This window comes from Selaginella moellendorffii, unplaced genomic scaffold (genome assembly GCF_000143415.4).
Source record: "Selaginella moellendorffii unplaced genomic scaffold, v1.0 SELMOscaffold_96, whole genome shotgun sequence".
Taxonomy (NCBI): Eukaryota; Viridiplantae; Streptophyta; class Lycopodiopsida; order Selaginellales; family Selaginellaceae; genus Selaginella; species Selaginella moellendorffii.
Genome location: NW_003314357.1, coordinates 81,732 through 102,394, shown reverse-complemented (window position 1 = coordinate 102,394; position 20,663 = coordinate 81,732). Strand labels below are relative to the sequence as shown.

The window sequence follows — 20,663 nt, the reverse complement described above, 5'->3', positions numbered from 1 at the left end:
ACAAAATCTCACACGTTAACCGAGAGGCAAAATTTCGTGTCACGTCCCCTCGTGGTAAAAATGTGACCGCGGATATTCCCCCATCTAACCGTTCTAGAGCCCTTCCTTTCTTCCCCGGCCACTTTCACCGCTGGGGAAGAACGTATAACGGCTGGATGGACGGACGGATGGATGGGTGCCAGGGACGGACGAATGGACGGCCATGGGCGCCCGGTGGTCCGGTTCATGAATCCACATAACGAACCTATGCGGTAGAGGAAAGGAGAAAAAAGAATATGCCAAGTGCCACCAATACAGCTAAGCCATCACAAGCTAATCACAAGCATGCATGCCTGGATTCTCTCCACGGTCGGCCAGCCTTAAAAACTAATGCCTTTAAACATGCGATTATCATTATCCAAGATCCCGATCATGACTTTGCCAAGATTGTGGTCACTGGGTCAGTCAGTGAGTCTTACTTATATCAAACAAAGACTAATGCCATACTATGACAATCCATTATATACACAATGCCAAGGAAAATACCACTTGATTGAAAAAAATAACGTTAAAGACACCTAGATCGAAGTTGACGAGGGGGAGAGTTTGGAACTTTGGGCTCGCTGGTCATCCAACTCTTGTTTGATGTCGCGGATGACTCGAGCTAGAATGGGATGGTGCATTCGAGGATTGAGATCCATGTAATACTGGAAGAGCTCGTCCAATTCCTGGCTGCTGCTTCCCTCCATCTCCAGCCCCTCGCTCTCAATCATGCTCATCATGGAGCTCTTAAAATCCACGTACGGGTCGGACGAGTGCTTGATTATCACGTCCTCGTTGCTGCTATTGGCCCGCTCCTCCTCTTTCTCCTCCTGTTGTTCCTGTTCTTCCTCCTTGTTTCCCACCACCACCACATCATCCTCCTCCTTCTCCTCCTCGAGCAGGATTTCCTCCTCCACTTCTCCGCCGCTTGCAAGTTCTTCTCCCGGAGAATCAATGCTGCTGCGGAGGCGAGACTTGTTGCTGCTATCCCATCTGCTTTCGACTGGAGATGCGAAAGTCACCCTCGAGCCCCTGCGACCCACTGCATTGGATGCCGATTGCGGCCGCCAGTTGCATTCCGAGGACTCTCCATCCGAGGATTGATTCACCAGCGGCGGGACGTTGGCTGTGGATGGTCTCGGCCGCCTCTCCTGCTGCTCCTGCTGAAATGATACCCGAAGTTCCTCGTCCTCCGAGCACGTCGCAACGCCGCTGCACAGCTCGATCTGCTTGCTCTGTTCCGCGTGCTCCACGATACTGAGCGCTGAGGATGTCACCTGAGATTTCCTCGGGCTGCTGCCACCTCTCAAACGTAGCTTTGGAACCGAGACCTTGGGCTTGGTTGCTTCGTCGGCTGCTCTCGAGGAGAAGAGAACCGGCATCCCAAGAGAATCGAGAGACACGCAGTCCGAATAGGTGCTGCGGTTTGAGAGATCCTCCAGCGTCGGACGCTCCACCAGATTGATCCTCCACGACGATCTGCTGGAAGGTGGCCGGTTTGCGCACCTTGACGGTGGCCTGCTCTCCCCCTCGTTGCTGTTGCTCCGGTTGCTCGATTGCTCCTGCTGCTGCGCATTGTTCCTTCTAAAGTCGAGCCATCCCCTAGTGATGCTCTTGGGTGTGCTGCTTGCTGACGACGACGGCGATGAAACGGAAGGCGGCCTTCGAGACCTGTGCTGCCGGTGACTGTTCCCAGTAGGAGCTGACGATCCCCGCTGCCTCTCCAGAGCCTCTGCAATGTCCAGCACGGATTTCTTGGCCATCGCAGACGCAGACCTGTTAAACATTCGACCGTAGCAGCTGGTCGAGGAAGGCAGTGCCGCAGCTCCGGACCTGGGCCTCTTGGCGAACGAGCACACTGGATACGAACCGTTTGAGATATCGTAGAGCAGCTTGAACGGCTGAGGCGTGTAGGAGAGCGGAGCCATATGATCATACGCGGGGGACGAGTAAGGCCTCCTGCGGCTCCGGAAGTGAGAGTGCATGTTTCTCGGGCTGGTGTCCAGCTCGGACGTGTCGATGAGGCAAGCCACAGTGGGAGGACGGCGGACGAAGACTGGATACATGGTCGGGTCGTAGAGATTCTTCCGGCGCTCGTTGAACGACTTTTGCGAGTGGATCCGCTGGCACATTCCCTTGACGTTCTGGAGGTGTGTCTGAGAGACGTAGCCAGTGACCGAGCGGTTGTTCTGAATCTCCTTGAGGACCTTGACGGGGATTTTCTCTCGAAGTGACTTTGGCACCTGTGACAGATTCCTGGCCTGCCTGTTCCACCGTAAGATCTTCTCAAGCGTTGGACCCCTGCGCGGGTCATCCCACACCGAGAACCCAGCGTGCTTCACCAATGCCACCCTCCGGAACGTCTCCTTCACCTCGGCCATGCCATCCTGCCAGATCATGGGCCGCTGCGCTCGGTTTGGTGGTCTCCTGCTTGGCTTCTCCTTCCCAGCCTGCACCATTCTCCTCCTCCACTTTAAAGCCCATGCAGGAGAGGCGGCGCTCGTCCACCGGGCTGGCGGAGCGGAGGTGGCCGGCGGCGTCCACAGGTCTCACAAAAGCAAAGCAAAGTCTCGTCAAGAACAGCGGAAGAAGTTGCAACAGACCAAACCTTTTTTAAAAATTTTATGAAAAAACAAAATGCTGACCCACCTTAACGTACACATTCTTCCGTACCGGTTTAGCCTCAGTAAGGACTCACGTAGCGCACGAAATAGCCTGCGCGAACAAGAGAATTCCATTGATGATCTAGAAAAGAAGGAAACCAAAGGAGAAACTTTGCTCACCCTCGGCACCGTGACGCACGGAGCCCATTGAAATGCACGAGACGAGGCGAGAAGCAGCCCTGGCGCTGTGCTTGGGAAGCATAGTATCCAAAGATTGCTCCGTGGTGCTGCCGCCAAGGAAGAACAATCCCAATCTCACCATAATCACTCAAGCAAAACAAGAAAGCTCTACCTCAGCCGCGCGATAGCCGCATTGGAAGCTCGAAGCGCTGCGCCCGCCCCCAGATTGCTCTGCGTGAAGACGAAGCGTTGCCGGAACAGCGGCGCCGCTCTCTGCGCAGCTCGTATCGACGCCATAGCCATCGCCCAAAGCCCTACCTAGATTGCTCTCAAGAACCCTAAAATATATTTCTCTTTAGGCGAGGATGAAGCGCAGCAGGCTGGGATGGGACGATGGCGACGATCTGGACAGCATCCAGTACGAGGAGGATCGATCGCCGTCGGCGCCAGCAGCGCCAGCAGCGCCAGAGAGGGAAAATGGAGAGGACGAAGTGGATCCTCTCGACGCATTCATGGAGGGCATTCACGAGGAGGTAAGTAGGATCCCTACACCCGGCAGCAAGCCTTCCAGGATCCAGGAAGAGGAGGAGGAGGAGGATGATCCGATGGAGACATTCCTCAAAGCTCGCCGTGATGCTGGACTCTCTCTGGCTGCCGAGGCGCTTCACGCTGGCTATGATTCCGACGAGGAGGTCTATGCCGCTGCCAGAGCCGTGGAGAAAGGCATGGTGGATTACGACTCGGACGACAATGCCATTATCACTGCGGATCGCAAGAAGATCGACCCGCTCGCGCCTCTGGATCATAGCCAGCTCCAATACGCTCCTTTCGACAAGGATTTTTACGAGGAGGACGCTTCAATCTCAGGTAACGTAGCAGATCTTTTCTTCTGCCTATAACAAAGTTTTCTTGTGTTCCTCTTCCAGGATTGAGCGAAGAGGATGTCACAAGCTATCGACAGTCCATTGGAGTAAGAACATCTGGCTTCGATGTTCCTCGGCCCGTAAGGCAGTTCAAAGAGCTTGGCTTGGACAGCTTACTTATGGGTGCCATCACCAAGCAGGGTTACGAGAACCCAACACCCATTCAATGCCAGGCTCTTCCGATCGTTCTGTCTGGACGTGATATCATCGGCATTGCCAAGACTGGATCAGGCAAGACTGCTGCCTTCGTCCTGCCCATGATCGTGCACATCATGGATCAGGAGGAGCTGGGTAAAGGCGAGGGTCCTATCGGAGTGATATGTGCTCCTACGCGAGAGCTGGCTCAGCAGATCTTCAACGAGTCGAGAAAGTTTGCGAAGCCTTATGGGATCCGGGTGTCAGGCGTCTTTGGTGGAATGTCCAAGCTCGACCAGTTCAAGGAGCTCAAGGCAGGCTGCGAAATAGTTGTGGCAACTCCGGGAAGGCTCATTGATATGCTCAAGATGAAAGCGCTGACAATGTTCCGGGCAACTTATCTGGTCTTGGACGAGGCCGACAGGATGTTTGATCTTGGCTTCGAGCCTCAAATCAGGTCCATCGTGGGACAGATTCGACCCGACCGCCAAACTCTTCTCTTTTCGGCAACAATGCCTCGGAGAGTCGAGACTCTGGCACGGGAAGTTCTCTCGGCTCCCGTGCGTGTGACTGCTGGAGAAGTCGGCAGAGCCAACGAGGACGTCACACAAGTAGCTCAAATCGTCGCAACCGACGCAGACAAACTCCAGTGGATGCTCAGCAAGCTTCCGCAGATGGTGGATGCGGGGGACGTGCTCGTGTTTGCTTCAACCAAAGTGAGGGTGGAAGAGCTGGAAAAACACCTCCAGGACAGCGGTTTCAAGGTTGCGGCGTTACACGGGGACAAAGATCAAGCGTCACGGGTGGACGTTCTTCAGGGATTCAAGTCTGGTCAGTTTCACGTTCTAGTTGCAACAGACGTGGCTGCGCGGGGGCTGGACATCAAGTCTATCAAAACCGTGGTGAACTACGACACTGCAAAGGACATGGACACTCATGTCCATCGGGTTGGGCGCACAGGCCGTGCTGGTGACAAGGAGGGAGTTGCCTACACTTTGGTGGCGCAGAAAGAGGCTCGTTTTGCCGGAGACCTCGTGAACGGCTTCGTTGCCGCCGGGCAAAACGTTCCAAGCGAGCTTATGGACTTAGCAATGAAGGTAATTTTTCTCTTTATTCTTTCTATACTTCGCTTAACTGGTGCTTTCTTCTCTGAGCAGGATGGACGCTTCAGGGCCCAACGGGAAGGGCGGAGGAAAGGTGGCAAAGGTAAAGAAAACAAGTGGAAGTCAAGGCTTGAGACGTGATGTGCTTGTTTGTTTCATTCAGGGAGAGGAGGCCGAGGTGGGGGACGGGGAAAAGGAGGTGGTGGTGGAGGTCGTGGAGTTCGTGGTGTTGATTACGGCCTGGGAATTGGCTACAGCCGGGATGCCTCGAGCAATCCTTCTGCGCCTGTCCATCAGGCTAGAAAGTCGTCTGGAGTGGGAGCAGCGAGCTCAAGCCCATCATCGTCAATGATGACACGCTTCAAGGACAGCTTCGTTGCTGCGTCATCGAGTGCTGGAGGTGCTGCTACAAACACCGTGCTACCGGGATCTGTCGCTGCTGCTAGTGCTCCTCTACGGGGATTTGTGGCCGCTTCTACAACAAGTACACCTCCTCTACGGGGATTTGTGGCCGCTTCTACAACAAGTACACCTCCTCTACGGGGATTTGTGGCCGCTTCTACAACAAGTACACCTCCTCTACGGGGATTTGTGGCGGCTTCTACAAACACAAATTCTCCTCCTAGTTCCAACAAGGACTCCCAGCAAAAGAGGTGAGTTATATCTGATATCAACTGTGCTCCAACATGCTTATATGGTTTTCACAGACAACACCAGAGGAGGAGATTTGATACGTAAATCGGTACAAAGTGTTTTTTCGCCGGACATGAACTTCCAAGCGCTGGTTTGCATGTGTCCTTAGCCATGCCAAGAATGGTGGCAACATCCAAGCGCTTTCATCTGGTGAGCCAGGAATGGTCTCAACTTCGTCTCCAAACCAGAGAACCTGAGCGAGGCTAGGGTCGAGATAAGACGCTTGTACCACCAATGAGAAAGATTCAAGATTCGATGGCTGTCACCTTGTATCTGGAAGGCGTACATATATGTCGAAAGCTGCGTCCTCTCAAGAAAGCGTTATGGAAGGACAGTTATATAACATGTTCTCCTGCAGTCACAGCTCAAAAACTATATGTTCAAGATTAAAGTTTGCTTGTCATCCACCATCAATAAGCCCTGTCCAATAACTCTTCAGCATCACGGAAACCCTTAAACTCCCAAACGATTCTTACATGCTGAGGTGGGAAGAGCCTCATTCCATCTGGAGATGGAACTGAGAAACCAGAGCTTTCATGGTCCTTGTTGGTCTTCACTTCTCGTACTGCTCCTTGAAACAATGCTGGAAAACAAATGCAGTGAGCTTACATCGTGTGGCTCCATCAGGCACACTCTCAACCGTTTTGCAGCCTCTGCCTTGAGAGATGGAAAAGTTAGTTCAAGCAACAGAGCCCAACAGAGGACGATCCTTAACATGCAAATGGCATAGTTGGTGTCTTTGATGTGATTGCAGGCTTCGTAATCGGACACTATCATTGTATGTTGCATACATGTGGTTTTTGGCAACATAGCACAACTGTGGTGTAAGACAGTCCCAAGAACTCAAGATCCAATTTTGCAGCTAAGATTAATAGCATATGAATGGTTGTGAGTTTCACCAGAAGGCACACTTAATAAGCCATTTTACCAATGTGCTCTAGCATTTTATATTGACTAACATATTGATAGAAAAGTTTGTCACTCTTCCTTGTCCATGAAAGCACTAAGGTGTTTTGCTACTCACTTGATGGAAAGATCACTTACACAAAGATGAGATCACCCATTTTATATTCTCAGAATTGGTGATATTTATTAGCAAACTTTTTTGTTCTATCCTAAGTTGCTTGTAAATTTTATTTGCACACCATCAGAATCTCATCAAGTTCTGTGGCTAGATTAGTTGCATCTAAATTAAGCTTATTTTAAACATCTTTACTCACATGTAATCTCAACTCCACCATTGTTCAGGGATGCTTTTCAAACATGGCAAAGTAAAGATTTAGTTTAGTTCCATCATGTTAACTATTGTTGTAAGTAAATTGCACCAACGGAAAATATAAATTCCATTGTCCTTGCTTTTAACCAACGTTACAACATAATATATCCTCCACCACCTAATTCACACACTCAGTTTACCCATCCGTCTGAGGATGATCTTCACTAGAGAGTTTCAAAGTCATTTACATAGCCTTTGCAAAACTCTTCCAAAATCCATTTATGACCTTTGAATCTTGATCAGTAATGATGTCCTCTAGCAAACAAAAATTAAGAAAAACCTTCTCCAAATAGACCGTAGCCAAGTTTGAGGCATTAATAGAGCTAACAACTGCATATACTTTGTCAACTGATCCACTATAACCTATATTTACTCCTTTTGCCTTTGTGTTCATGGCAAACAAGTGATGAAGTCTATAAAGATATTATATCAATAGCTCTGAGGAATAGGTAAAGGTTCCAAAAGTCCCTTCGGCTTTTCCCATGGCACCTTTACTTGTTGACAAAGCTCACATGATTTACAATACTTGAGGATATCAGCCTTCATATTCCTCCAAAAAAATTGTATTTAATCAACTCATACGTCTTTTCCCCCCGAAACCCAACGAACCACCCCCATCAATCACTGACCCCGGCACATCCGCCACACGGCCTCTGGGGCAGGTTACCATGATTCCGAAGGCTTATCTTGTCTTTTCCCCCCAAAATGACCGGCCTCTGGACGATCATAATAGCAAAATAAAACTTGAGTAATTAACACATCCATCCATGGCAAATATACACGGCTATTGTAATAAAGAATCCCATGCACCAATGAGAAAGGTGCATCCATCTCGTCTCATAAGAGATCACCTCAACATCTTGAGCTTTAGCATGTGCAACCAACTACTGAAACTTGTTGACCACTTTACTCAAATGATGACAAAACCATGTCTATAACACCATCACATGACAAACATAAGATAAAGCATCTGGCGATAAAAGTTCTCAGCTGCAGAGAGAGCCTCAATGTGGCTTCCCTAGCACCCACTCCAATGTTTGGTAGAGTTGTGCTATGCCGTCTATAGGCATGGCCTTGGGACCACATCTGCATGCCTATCAAGCGAGGGGGAGGGAGGCAGCAATGTGGTCCTCTGGTGTCCAAGGGAGGCAAGCCTGGGGGGCAGCATGGCTACTTGGCAAGGGCCAGCATCACACGGCAGGAAAGGGGAGGGGCCCCCACCTAGCATGTGATGGACAAAGTGTGTGGAGAAGGTGCTCAGCCTGCGTGTGCATGAGGGAGGGGGGGGGGGAGGCCCTACATGCCTGCCACATGGTATGGAAGGAAGGGAGGGGAAAAAAAAGGAGGGGAAAGTTAGAGGCCTAAAACACAAGATTTTTCAAGTGCCATGTGTTCCATGGGCTTTTTCTAGGGCCCAAAATGTGTGATTATTCACAAAAAGTTGGGGAGGTACCCCAGATTTCACCAAGCATTTTTTTGGGCACAAAACGCACGGTCCTCATGAAATGTTGGGGAGGTACCCCACATTTTGTAGGGTGTGTTTTAGGTCCCAAAATGTGTGGTTTTCATGAAATGTTGGGGAGGTACACACATTCTGTGGGCATGTTTTTTGGCACCTAAGAACACAAGATTGTGGAGGTACATTGTAGCTTTGGATCAGTTGTCCCACACTATAAGAGTAGGGGGAGTGTGAAATGTTTTAGAATGGGTTCAAATTGTGACTATAGCACTAGATCCCATTAAACTTCCAAAGTTAAGTGTCTTTAGGCTTGAATAGTACTAAGCTAGATGACCACCCGAGAAGTCTAAGTGACCTCTTTTATTATTTTTCTTTACAAGTCTCAATTATTTTTGTAAAATCATTGTTTTAACAAATAAACTTTGAGTATTATTCTATAGCATTTAAGTGTATGGTCTTTAAAAACCACTTACAATTGTGAATGTAAGGTGTACTTTCCAGATTGTGTTGTTAGTTATTAACTAGTACATAATAAAGTGTTGTGAATGTCACCATGTGGCATGGCAAGCAAGTACAAACATATGTATGTCACATGGCATACAAGGTCAAGGACACTAAACTCCAACTATAACAAGCCAAAGGGCATGCCACGTGTCAATATGGCACACATTGAAAACTATAAAAATTTAACAATAAGAATAAGCCAAATGCATGCCACATGTCAAAATAAAACTCGGATATATCTAGGCTGGCAGGGCCCAAACATATGAAGTGCTAGATATATCAAGTGCCAAACATATCAAGAGCTAGACATATCTGGGTGCCTGACATATCCGGGGCCCAACATATCGAGGGTCTGACATATCCGGGGCCTGGAGATATCAGGGCCCGGACATATCTAGGGTATGAAAATATCGAGTGCCAGACATATCGAGTGCCAGACATATCTAGGGCCCAACATATCCGGATATATTCAAGTGCCTAACATATTCGGGGCTAGACATATCTGGGGCCCGACATATCCGGGGCCCAGACACATTGGGGCCCAGATATATCTAGGGCCTGACATAACCATCTTCTTTTCTTGGTTCAAAAGTCCTCCATCAAACCCTTGGTCACAGAGATGGAGTTAGCCTTGAAGACCCATAGAACCGTATCTGCGTCATCAGAATGAAATTCATGACCCTGTCCCATTTATGTCTTGAATAAACTCACAAGCTCTTCTAGCTCATTCTAAGTGGCAAAAAAAGAGTTTACATGGGGAAAGTATTTTAAGTGGAAACTTTCAATTAGGGAACATTTTTGTTTTTGAAGGAGATTGATTCTCAAATTTGGGTATTCTTCAAACCCTAAGAGCAGCCATTTATGAAAGATCCTAAAAAAATATTCTTCTAGGATATTTTCTATCATCTCTCTTAACACAGCTAACAATGGAATGATATCATTAATTTGTCATTTCTCATTTAGTATGAGGATTAAATTTATGCACAGCTTTGGCCATTTTTTTGGTGGATCACCAAATTCAACAATATTGTACCTGGTTTCAGTTGTGGAGGACATTATCACTATAGAACCAAAATATTTAGAGTGTTCTAATGTCCTTGTATGTACTAAAACTTATGACACATGGTGCCACTATATTCCTTGAAAGTTCCTTCATGCATCTTCTCTTCTTGCATTCCAAGTGACAATAGCATGTGACCTTCTTGTTTGGTATATGATGTAAAGTCATAAAGTTCATTCATTGTTATGATTTTTCATTGTCATTGAAGTTCAAATTCTTTCTTGATGAAAAATCACAAACCGGCACATTAACGTTGATAAATTCTAGCCTGTGTCAGCAATAGTATGTGAATCTGTTGTTGTATGCTTCCTATACATTGTTTTCTGGTCCCCACTGTAGCCACTCTAATCCAACATAAATATTTATAACATGAGCATCTTTGTTAAAGTCTGCTACATTTGCTACTTGTTTCCTAGCACTTCCTGGTTTGCCACTTTTCCTTGAGTAAAGCTTCTAGACCCAATCCTATGTATCTTTGCTCTAGACACAATTTATAACTGATGCATTGAAACAAGACCTCTGACAAGTCATCACAACATATATTATACAAGCTAATCTTCTTTTAGTATAGTTGTGTGGCCAACCAGCTTGTATGTTTCATCTCTGGAATAAAAGTAATACCATCAATGTTAAGCATAATTTTTACAAAACTTCTATGAAACACTATTTGGAACCAAACCTTAAGAAGGAGGTTCCCCCATCTTACCACCCTTATATACCACCAATCTACTAGCAAGGGAATTTTTTGTTATTTTTAATTATCTTTCTATAATGTATATAGTTTTTACCCTTTATCCTATGATGATTTACCATAGGATAACCAAGAAGTAGAACCTAAACCCTCTATATGCCACATGTTATATGCCATGTGCCACATGCCACGTGTCCAAAGGACAGTGGAATGGAACTCAAATTTCAAGACCTTGGGCCATTGAATTTAGGAACGAAGCCAAACTCCCTAACTTGTAGCCAAAGAGCAGAAGCATGAAGTGAATCCTAAGCATAGAACCCAAGGAGTGAAGGGACAAGAGCATGGAGTGACTTGAAATAGTCCTAGAGCTTTCAGTATCCCGATGCCAAGACCAATATACAAAACAGAGCAAACAGAGTTTAATACTATTTTAGCATACTGGTGGCTTAACGCAAAGATATGGGTACTCCACCAACTAGTATGGTATGGAGGCTTAGACCCAAGTTGGACGCAAAATAAAGACAAGCATGCAAGCAAGAGCTAAACTATGTTTTAGGTTAGTCAGCCATGCCCGACCTAGCCACTATCCTTACTATATATTTGGAACCTTATAGGAGTGGAAGGACAGGAGCATAGAGCAACTTGGAACAGTTTTGAAGTTTCCAACATCCCAATGCCAGGACTAACACACAAAATAGAGCAAACGGAGTCTAATGCTATTTCAGCATACTGGTGGCATAATGCAAGGATAAGGGTACTCCACTAGCTAGCATGGTGTGGAACTTATGCTTAGACCCAAATCAAATGCAAAACAAAGACAGACATGCAAGCAGGAGTTAGTTATGTTTTAAGTTGGTCGGTGTGAGACACAAATCCCTAGGCCCCAAAGTGGAGCCGAAAGGGTGCCACGTGGTAGTGGCTGAAGCGAAAGCCAAACAAGCGTAACACGTTTGGACTAAAAGCTCTGACTTGAAAGGTCGAGAGCGGGAGTGGAACTCTCAATAACGTGCTCGAGGAACAAGCATGAAGCAAGCAATAAGTGAGTCTCTAAAAAGGGGACACAAGAGGACCAACACATGACACGTGGAGGAGTTTGAGATGGAGTCCGAGATGGACCTGAGATGGAGTCCGAGATAGAGTCCGAGATAGAGTCCGAGATGGACTCGAGATGGAGTCCGAGATGGAGTCCGAGATAGACCGAGATGGAGTCCGAGATGGACCCGAGATGGAGTCTGAGATGGAGTCCGAGATAGACCCGAGATGGAGTCCGAGATGGACCCAAGATGGACCCGAGATGGAGTCCGAGATGGACCCGAGATGGAGTCCGAGATGGACCCGAGATGGAGTCCGAGATGGAATCCAAGATGGAGTCCGAGAAGGACCCAGGATGGAGTCTGAAGTCGAGATCGAGACCGAGACCAGGACCGAGACCGAGACCGAGACTGGGACCGAGACCGAGGTTGAGGCTGAGACCGAGCCCAATCCCGAGTCCGAGTCCAAGTCCGAGTCCGAGTCCGAGTTCGAGTCTGAGGGGTGAAAACCCAAAGTGTTTGTCTCCCAGACCCTAGGGGGTTTGGTGAGCTCCAAAAGTTCCAATAGGGGGGAGGACTTCAATGGAGCTAGTTTGGCCAGGAAAGGCCAGTTTGTCCCAGGAAGGCAGTACCTAGGTGTTGGGTGATGGGATAACCACTGGGAAGTCCAAAGCTAAAGTGAATACGGACTAACAAGCAGGGTAGCTTGGTGAAGTGTTCAAGAGCCGGCTTTAGTTCCCCTGGGAGATTGAATGGTCGATGCTCCCAGTCTAAGTGTGGGTGGCACTACCTACTTGGATACCTAGCATGGCTCAACGGAACCTCGCTTTAAGCCCATGGCTAAAGCACCCAAAGGTGGAAGGTGGGGAGAGTACCTATGAGGCTTACGTAGGGCCACGGTGTTCCGAAATGGTGTCCCAAAAGCCCAGACTGTGGAAAGGAAGAGGAGTAGTCCTCTAGTGTAGTGACCAAGGATACAATCGGGTGGTGTGGAAGTCCCAGAGGACCATAGGACTTAGTGGTTGGGACTATAAGCCTCGATCTAGTGGCAGTGTTGGCGAACAGCCATAGGCAGAAAGGGACTTGGTGGGGACCGGAAAAGGGATATTGGGGAAGGCTATTCCCCATGTCCGTGGGCATCCTAAGGATGCTAAGGAGTGGATCTGGGATGATCACTTATGGACGGATAGCTTAGTCTTTGAGAGATGGGACTGTGATGTAGGTGGTGTTAGACCACTGGTGTGACCAAGGTGAATGGGCATGGCCTTAGCATAACAAGCTGATATGTCGGTGGTACCTTGGGGTGTTGGTCATGGGATCGGACACGTGGAGCACTTGGACCAAATGCAATGGTTGAGTGGCATGAATGCCATTCTTGGGGCTAGCAAGTCCCTAAGTCCAAAATAGGACTTATGGAGGTTGTGAGTAAGACTCCTCCAAATGGTCGTAGGTGTGGTTAAATGACTAAAGTAGAATGAAAAATTTAGTCGCTTACAATTTTGTAATAAAGCTGTTCCTTAGTCCGACTTTTATTGGTGCTCAAGTATATCACCACTAGTGTTGGCATTGGAAGGTCCTAGGAGTGGACCTATCCTTGAGGAGTTACAAGTCGGGAAGACATGGCTCTCCACTACAATTCAGGTGTGAACTTATAGGTGAGGTGGTGGATAGAAAAGGGCTAATAATGGAACAACTTCGGGATCTTGGGAACAATACAAGGTTTTCCTCATTGAGTTGAGGATGTGATCGAGATGAGCGTTTGACTCAACAAATTGGCTAATGTAATTGTGGTAAACAATTATAGTTGGGATCACGGGGAAGATAGAGGCTCCAAAACGATAAAGGAGTCACAAGATTACCCTCATGAAGTTGAGGCTAGTGCTCATGAATTTGAGACCAGAATTAATGACTGTGGGAGGTCAAATGTGGATGAGGACATAAGTCCTTGGAATGGTAGCTGAGCTACCTTGAATAAATGCTGGAAAAACCCCAGGAGTTGGGGGTGTGCTTAGAGGATGAATCGATATTCTCATCATATGGACGAATAGTCCTAACAGGCGAAGGTAGCCCACAATTATCAAAAAATAGTCAAGTGTTGGAATCACACTTATAATGGTGGTCTTGGTGAGTAGGACATGAATACAAGAAGTTGTATTCCAATGAGTTGGCACCTCAAAAGTAAAACCTTATATGTCAGGGGATTAGGAAAAGTCCAAAAGGCTGAATGACTTAAGTGGAGTCAAGGAATGGTCCTAAAGGACTGATAAAAACATTTGGACTGAGGTGTGTTGTGCCCCACGGAGGAGGGGGAGGATTGTAAGATCCAAGTATGAAAACATTAGGTATCTCATGGGTGGCAAAATGTGCCATACCAAAGTCGTGGGAAAGGTGTTCCCAGAGGAAGCAACTTTGGTGCAGAGTTGTATGCGAACACTATGGTGTAGTGCTAATGGATAGTTGGCATGAGAAACGACTGGGTTAGTCTTGGCAAAGACCTAAACATAAGTGCAAAGTGTCATAAAGGTAGACTCATGAAGCCAATGGTGTGGAGACACCAAATGTGCCAAGGTGTGATACCTTGAGGTTATGTTGATGGCTTCATGATAACCCCTTGCCAAAGGAATCTCAATAGAAATGAGAATGGCATAGCCTAAGCTGGAAGGCATGTGGTAGAGTGTGGTGACCCGGATAATGATGGAGGTGTGGAAGCACTAGCAATGAGTTGTAGGATTTGACAACTATGTAAGCAAGAGGTGCAAAGTAATTGGTTAAACAGGTAGAAGGTAGCTACCCAAGACTTCTTAATTGCATAAAAAAGTTAGATATACCCTTATCGGGGATAAGTTGCTTATATTATGATATAATAAGTCAATGTCGTAAAAGAAAATGCTCATTGTCAAGGAGGCCATCATTGGAACACCCAAACACTCTAGAACACCAAGAGGTGGTGTTTAGTGTCACGAGGGCAATAGATAAAGCCCAAAGGACTAAGTCCCTAGCAAATGATGGATAGGAGGTGTTATCCAAACGTCCAAGGTTGCAGAGACAGAAGAAGACTATCTACCCAAATTGGGCAAAGCCAAAATGGAATTGTGGCAAAGCTAGCAATGGGTATATAAAAACCCATAAGTAACAATATTAATCCCAATGTGTGGGATTATAAGTTGAGCATACCCAAATTGAGGAACCACTCCCTAGGCTATCAGGTAGGTTCATCCCTAAGAATACTTGTTACGGCATAATAGAAAGTGCAAAGTTATCCTCCTAGTTTGGAGGAAAATAACTGAAGGAAAGGTGTAAGGCCAAAAGCAAGTAGTAAGGTGTAGCACACCTTATCTCTCTCCCCTTAAGCCAACTAAAAAAGGGGCAATTGCTTGATGAGAGAGCCCTTAGTGGCTATTTTATCCCCATTTATCCCCCAAGATTCAAAGGATCCACGGTGACAGTATATTCAAATCTCATCCCATGATCACATGCGCTACATAAAGGGATAGAACCAAACCATAGGAATCAAATTGCATATCCAAGGGTGGTTATACCAGTTGGGAGTGGAGAATCAAGTGGGTGCTCAAGCATGTTATTACTAGCAACCGTGATGCTATGGAAAGTCTAAAGCATGGAATTGTCCATGTTAGACCATATGGCAATTTAAAAGCTTGCAAAATGAGAGGCTTTAGCAAGCTAAGGGATAGAGAGTTCCTTCAAAGGTTCCCAAGGACACTTACCTAGAAAGCCAAGTGTAAATGGTTCATAAAACACACGAAATCAGAGTGGTGCAGCAGAAGTGTGGCCTTGAAGCTTGCTATAATGCAATACTATCAAGGTTGGGGAAACAGTTCTTGAATAATCAAAGGGATGGCCTTGAATAAAAGTCGATAGTCGAGGGCTTTCCCGCTTGTGCATGAAACCATATTACGTTGGTCGGATGACTTGCTAAGTGAAATTGGCAAGTCATGGGAACAAATACCCTAGTTGAAGGTGCTAACTTCAAAGGGGTGGCCCATGGGGCCAAGCATGGAGGAGTCCATGCATGATCACAAATTTGTCAAGTGAGAAGACTTGGCAGTGTGGAGGAATTAGGTTCCTAAGCTGTGATCTATAGCGCGCTTTAAGTACATGTTGGTGTACCGGCGTGGAGAGTCATGCCAGACATCTTGTGTGATGCCATCCGTAGATGTATATACGGAGGTTGGGTTTGAGTCCCGACCCTCTAGTGCTTGGGTTCGAGTCCCAACTCATTAGGGTGCGGTGATGACTTGAAATATGAGGACATTCATTTTTCAGTGGTCATGGACTCTCAGTAAGGAGACTGGCTTAGGCACACTACCAAGCGAGGGATGCCCCGGAGTCGTGATGCACGGTTAGATTGTTTAGTGTGGCTTGGCACATCTAGCTTGAACACTTTGGTGCGAGTGGCACCAAGAACGTGGTGAATGAAATGGGGACACCCAGTCTCAGTTGCTATGGACCCTTAGCCGGAAGGGCTGGCTTGGGTGCACCACCAAGTGTGGGGGATGCCCCCGGGGTCATGCTGAACAACTTAAAGGTCTAGAGGACTTAATACCTATTGGCAAACCTATTAAGGTGCCAAGGTTAGATTACTATGTAATATTATGGCTAAAACAAGGACAAGGTCCTTATGAAGTTAACGGATAAAGTTTTTAGTTCAAAGTGTTAATTTGAACTATTAATGGTGGTGTGGCTTTGTCAAGGTGACCAAGTGGGAAGAACACCTAAGGGAAATGATCTATGGCAATGCGATGGTATAGTGAGTCCGAAGAAAGTAGTCTCTATAAAAGACCTATGGGAGGGTCACAAAGTTGGGCTAAGGATAGAGCCCATAGCAGAAAATGCTAAAGAGACTTACTAGGGGTGAATACCCTTTGGACTTAGCAAAGCAAAGTCTTTACTCTGGAACTGAAAGAATACCTCAAGAATGGAAGTAGCAATCTGATGTTGTTAGGTGCAACAATCAAGGATAGGAGCAAAAGACTAATGGCTAAGAAAAGAGCCATGGGAACCATGGGAAAGAATCCAAAAGGCAAAGTTAGGCCAAGAACACTAATGTGTTGGGGGCTAATGAATTGTGGGAAAGGCAAGGTGTTTTCAAGAATGGATTCCCAATTGCTCTGATTTGGCGAGAGTGGAAGCTCCAAAAGAGGGAACGATAAGGTAGCTAAATGATAAGGTTATGGACAGCCCTAGCATAAATTATGATAATTGGAACTTAGTGCCCAAGGAGGTACGAAATAGAAGAGAGGATGATGTTGCCCTCAAGTAGAGAACTTCCTAGGGTGGGGAAGTGGAGTTGCACAATATGTGCAATGCAAGGTGTTGGAGACACCTAGGAAATTGACTTCAAGAAGTCAAAAGTAAAAGTTTCAAAGTGCAAAGGTTATATTGATGGAAACTGAGACTACTTGAGAAGGAGTCGTGGGATTGAGATAAAGACGGTGTCTCTAACAAGTTTAGCGAAAACTAAACCAATAAAAGGAGAGAACCACTACAAGTTGTCCAATTAGTCTCTAAGTTGGAGAGACTATCCTCCTTAGAGGATGGATAAGGCATGGTGAGCCTTTGGTATCAAACTATTGACGAATATTAGTGAAGTGCCAAGAATGGAAGGGGTAATACATATTGGTATTACTTAATAAAATAGTTTATTGTTCAATGAGGACATCGAACTTCGTCTATGGGTGGTGGAGTTGTGAGACACAAAATCCCTAGGCCCCAAAGTGGAGCCGAAAGGGTGCCACGTGGTAGTGGCCGAAACAAAAGCCAAACCAACGTAACACATTTAGACTAAAAGCTCCGACTTGAAAGGTCAAGAGCGGGAGTGGAACTCCCAACGATGTGCTTGAGGAACAAGCACAAAGCAAGCAATAAGTGAGTCTCTAGAAAAAGGACACAAAAGGACCAACACATGACACGTGGAGGAGTCCGAGATAGACCCGAGATGGACCCGAGATGGAGTCCAAGATGGAGTCTAAGATAGAGTCCGAGATGGACCAAGATTGAGTCCGAGATGGAGTCCGAGATGGAGTCCGAGATGGACCCGAGATGGAGTCCAAGATGGAGTCCGAGATAGACCCGAGATGGAGTCCGATATGGAGTTCGAGATGGACTGAGATGGAGTCCAAGATGGAGTTCGAGATGGACCCAAGATGGAGTTTGAGATGGATTCGAGATGGAGTTCGAGATGGAGTTCGAGATGGAGTTCGAGATGGAGTTCGAGATGGAGTCCGAGATGGAATCCAAGATGGAGTCTGAGAAGGACCCAAGATGGAGACCGAAGTCGAGATCGAGACCGAGACCGAGACTGAGACCGGACCGGGACCGAGACCAAGGCTGAGGCTGAGACCAAGCCCAAGCCTGAGTCCAAGTCCGAGTCTGAGTCCGAGTCCGAGTCCGAGTTCGAGTCTGAGGGGGTGAAAGCCCAAACCTCTTTTGGTGAGCTCCAAAAGTATAATAGGGGGAGGACTCCAATGGAGCCAGTTTGGCCAGGAAAGGCCAATTTGTCCCAGGAAGGTAGTACCTAGGTGTTGGGTGATGGGATAACCACTGGGAAGTCCAAAGCTAGAGTGAATACGGACTAACAAGTGGGGTAGCTTGGTGAAGTGTTCAAGAGCCGGCTCTAGTTCCCCCGAGAGATTGAATGGTCGATGCTCCCAGTCTAAGTGTGGGTGGCACTACCTACTTGGATACCTGGCATGGCTCAACAGAACCTCGCTTTAAGCCCATGGCTAGAGCACCCAAAGGTGGAAGGCGGGGAGAGTACCTATGAGGCTTATGTAGGGCCACGATGTTCCGAAATGGTGTCCCAAAAGCCCAGACTGTGGAAAGGAAGAGGAGTAGTCCTCTGGTGTAGTGACCAAGGATACAGTCAGGTGGTGTAGAAGTCCCAAAGGACTGTGGGACTTAGTGGTCGGGCCTATGGGCCTCAATCCAGTGGCAGTGTTGGCGAACACGGCCATGGGCAGAAAGGGACTTGGTGGGGACCGGAAAAAGGATATTGGGGAAGGCTATTCCCCATGTTTGTGGGCATCCTAAGGATGCTGCTAAGGAGTGGATCTAAGATGATCACTCATGGACGGATGGTCCAGTCTTTCAGAGACAGGACTGTGATGTAGGTGGTGTCAGACCACTGGTGTGACCAAGGTGAATGGGCATGGCCTTAGAGTAACAGGCTGATATGTCGGTGGTACCTTGGGGTGTCGGTCATGGGATCGGACACATGGAGCACTTGGACCAAGTGCAATGGTTGAGTGGCATAGATGCCATTCTTGGGGCTAGCAAGTCCCTAAGTCCAAAATAGGACTTATGGAGGTTGTGAGTAAAACTCCTCTAAGTGGTCGGAGGTGTGGTTAAGCGACTAAAGTAGAATGGAAAATTTAGTCCTTTACAGTCGGCCATGCCCCGACCTACTATACATTTGGAATATTAGGAACACACATTTTGGGTTTTCACCCCTAGCCAGAATTTACTAAATATGGAATGACACTAAATTGCAAATTTAGACACAGGACCAACACTATTGTGTTCAAGACAATCTCTACAGTCCATAAGTATTCCTAATTAGTAAATCTAAATACTTTCCATAAATAGCCAATAAAACCAGAACAAAACCAATACAAAGGATATGATAACAAAGGTGTTTGGCAAACATAGTAAGCTATCATTTAACCAATATTGAGGGACTAATCTCAATATTGCGGGGGCTAGCAAGGACACAAGTTTCTCAAACCAGGCCGAGTATACTCAACAAAAAGTATATAAGGTTCCTATCTTATATTTATCTAATTTAAGTGCACAAGCATTGACCAATTTCTCAACTAACTCAAGTGGGAATGATAAAGGGAATTAGTAATATCAATCTTTTGCCATTGTGGTAGTAAGGAAAGAATATTTGAAAGGACTAGTTCATAGGTAAGTTTCAAAAGCTTCTTCTTTAATCTCAACTTACTAGCACTGTTGATATATGTCAAGATGTTCTTCTTGATAGTCATGTGTGATGTATTTTTTAGTGGGCATTTGGAGACTTTTCTCAAAGTGGAAAGCGCAGAAGTGTTCTTTTTCTGATTCTTTACGGCCTCCAAAATGCACTTCTCAATTAGCATTTCCAATTAGCACTAACTTTATTGCTTGTTGAGAAGTGTCTAGAACAAATGTTAGGATACCTAGTAATTTGCATGTTGAAATATTCAACAACTTATCTATACAATTTTTACAGTGATTAATTTTTCATTTTTTAGGAAGGTGCCCATCATTGCGCATCCACATACACAATGATTAAATTCTGAAGTGCACCCAAGAATTTGAACACATACCCAATTGTTGAGCACACCATTAAAGTGTCTTCTAGAATGAACCAAGAAGCAGAGGTTTGTATCCTACAGCTTCCTAAGCACCTTTGACACAGAAGATTGGTGATGCATTTGGAGTGGCTTCATGCACTGCTTAAGCTTGTTTATGCCATAGGTATGCATTGCTTGAGCATGAAGGACTAATGATCCATTGGCCGAATGAGGAAATGAATGAAGTTATAGCAAGATTTTAGAGTTCCCAAACTATTGTGGTGCAGTGGATTGCACTCACATTGCAATTGAGCTCCCAAGATCAAAGGACAAAACAGGTTGGTATGTTGGCAAAGATACCTGAAGATGCATTCAACTGCAGCCGGGTTCTCCAAGAATTGGCTAACTTTGCTCACGGAAAAGGCTAAATCAGGTCTTGTACACCCTGCTGGATATAGCAAGCTGCCAACGCACTGCCATAGGGGATCTTTGCCATAGCAGCTTTCCCTTCTTCCGTTGCTGGAGACATCTCTTTCATCAATTTACAACCAGATAATTCCCTGTGCATGGTCATGGAGGAGCTCCATGCCAAGAAAATATCTTGCTGGCCCTAGTGCCTTCATCTAGAACTGAGTTGACAGGATCTTCTTCACCTGGGCAAACATGGCAGCATTGTTGTGAGTAACCAGA

The 20,663-nt window shown here is 46.5% G+C and overlaps 2 protein-coding genes across 2 annotated transcripts; one reads left to right on the top strand and one right to left on the bottom strand.

Annotated features, from left to right (window-relative positions):
* Nucleotides 1-458: 458 nt before the first annotated feature.
* Nucleotides 459-3,093, bottom strand: LOC112341982. Its single transcript, XM_024663048.1, has 3 exons — nucleotides 2,977-3,093; nucleotides 2,805-2,911; nucleotides 459-2,736 (listed from the first exon to the last, which is right to left on the bottom strand). Exon 3 carries the CDS (start codon nucleotides 2,478-2,480, stop codon nucleotides 558-560), a length of 1,923 nt encoding a protein of 640 aa, XP_024518816.1. The 5' UTR covers nucleotides 2,481-2,736; nucleotides 2,805-2,911; nucleotides 2,977-3,093; the 3' UTR covers nucleotides 459-557.
* Nucleotides 3,094-3,162: 69 nt separating this feature from the next.
* LOC9650423 (DEAD-box ATP-dependent RNA helicase 24) lies at nucleotides 3,163-6,061 on the top strand. Its single transcript, XM_024663047.1, has 5 exons — nucleotides 3,163-3,671; nucleotides 3,731-4,959; nucleotides 5,020-5,068; nucleotides 5,129-5,618; nucleotides 5,673-6,061. Exons 1-5 carry the CDS (start codon nucleotides 3,170-3,172, stop codon nucleotides 5,701-5,703), a joined length of 2,301 nt encoding a protein of 766 aa, XP_024518815.1. The 5' UTR covers nucleotides 3,163-3,169; the 3' UTR covers nucleotides 5,704-6,061.
* The last annotated feature ends 14,602 nt before the right edge of the window (nucleotides 6,062-20,663 follow it).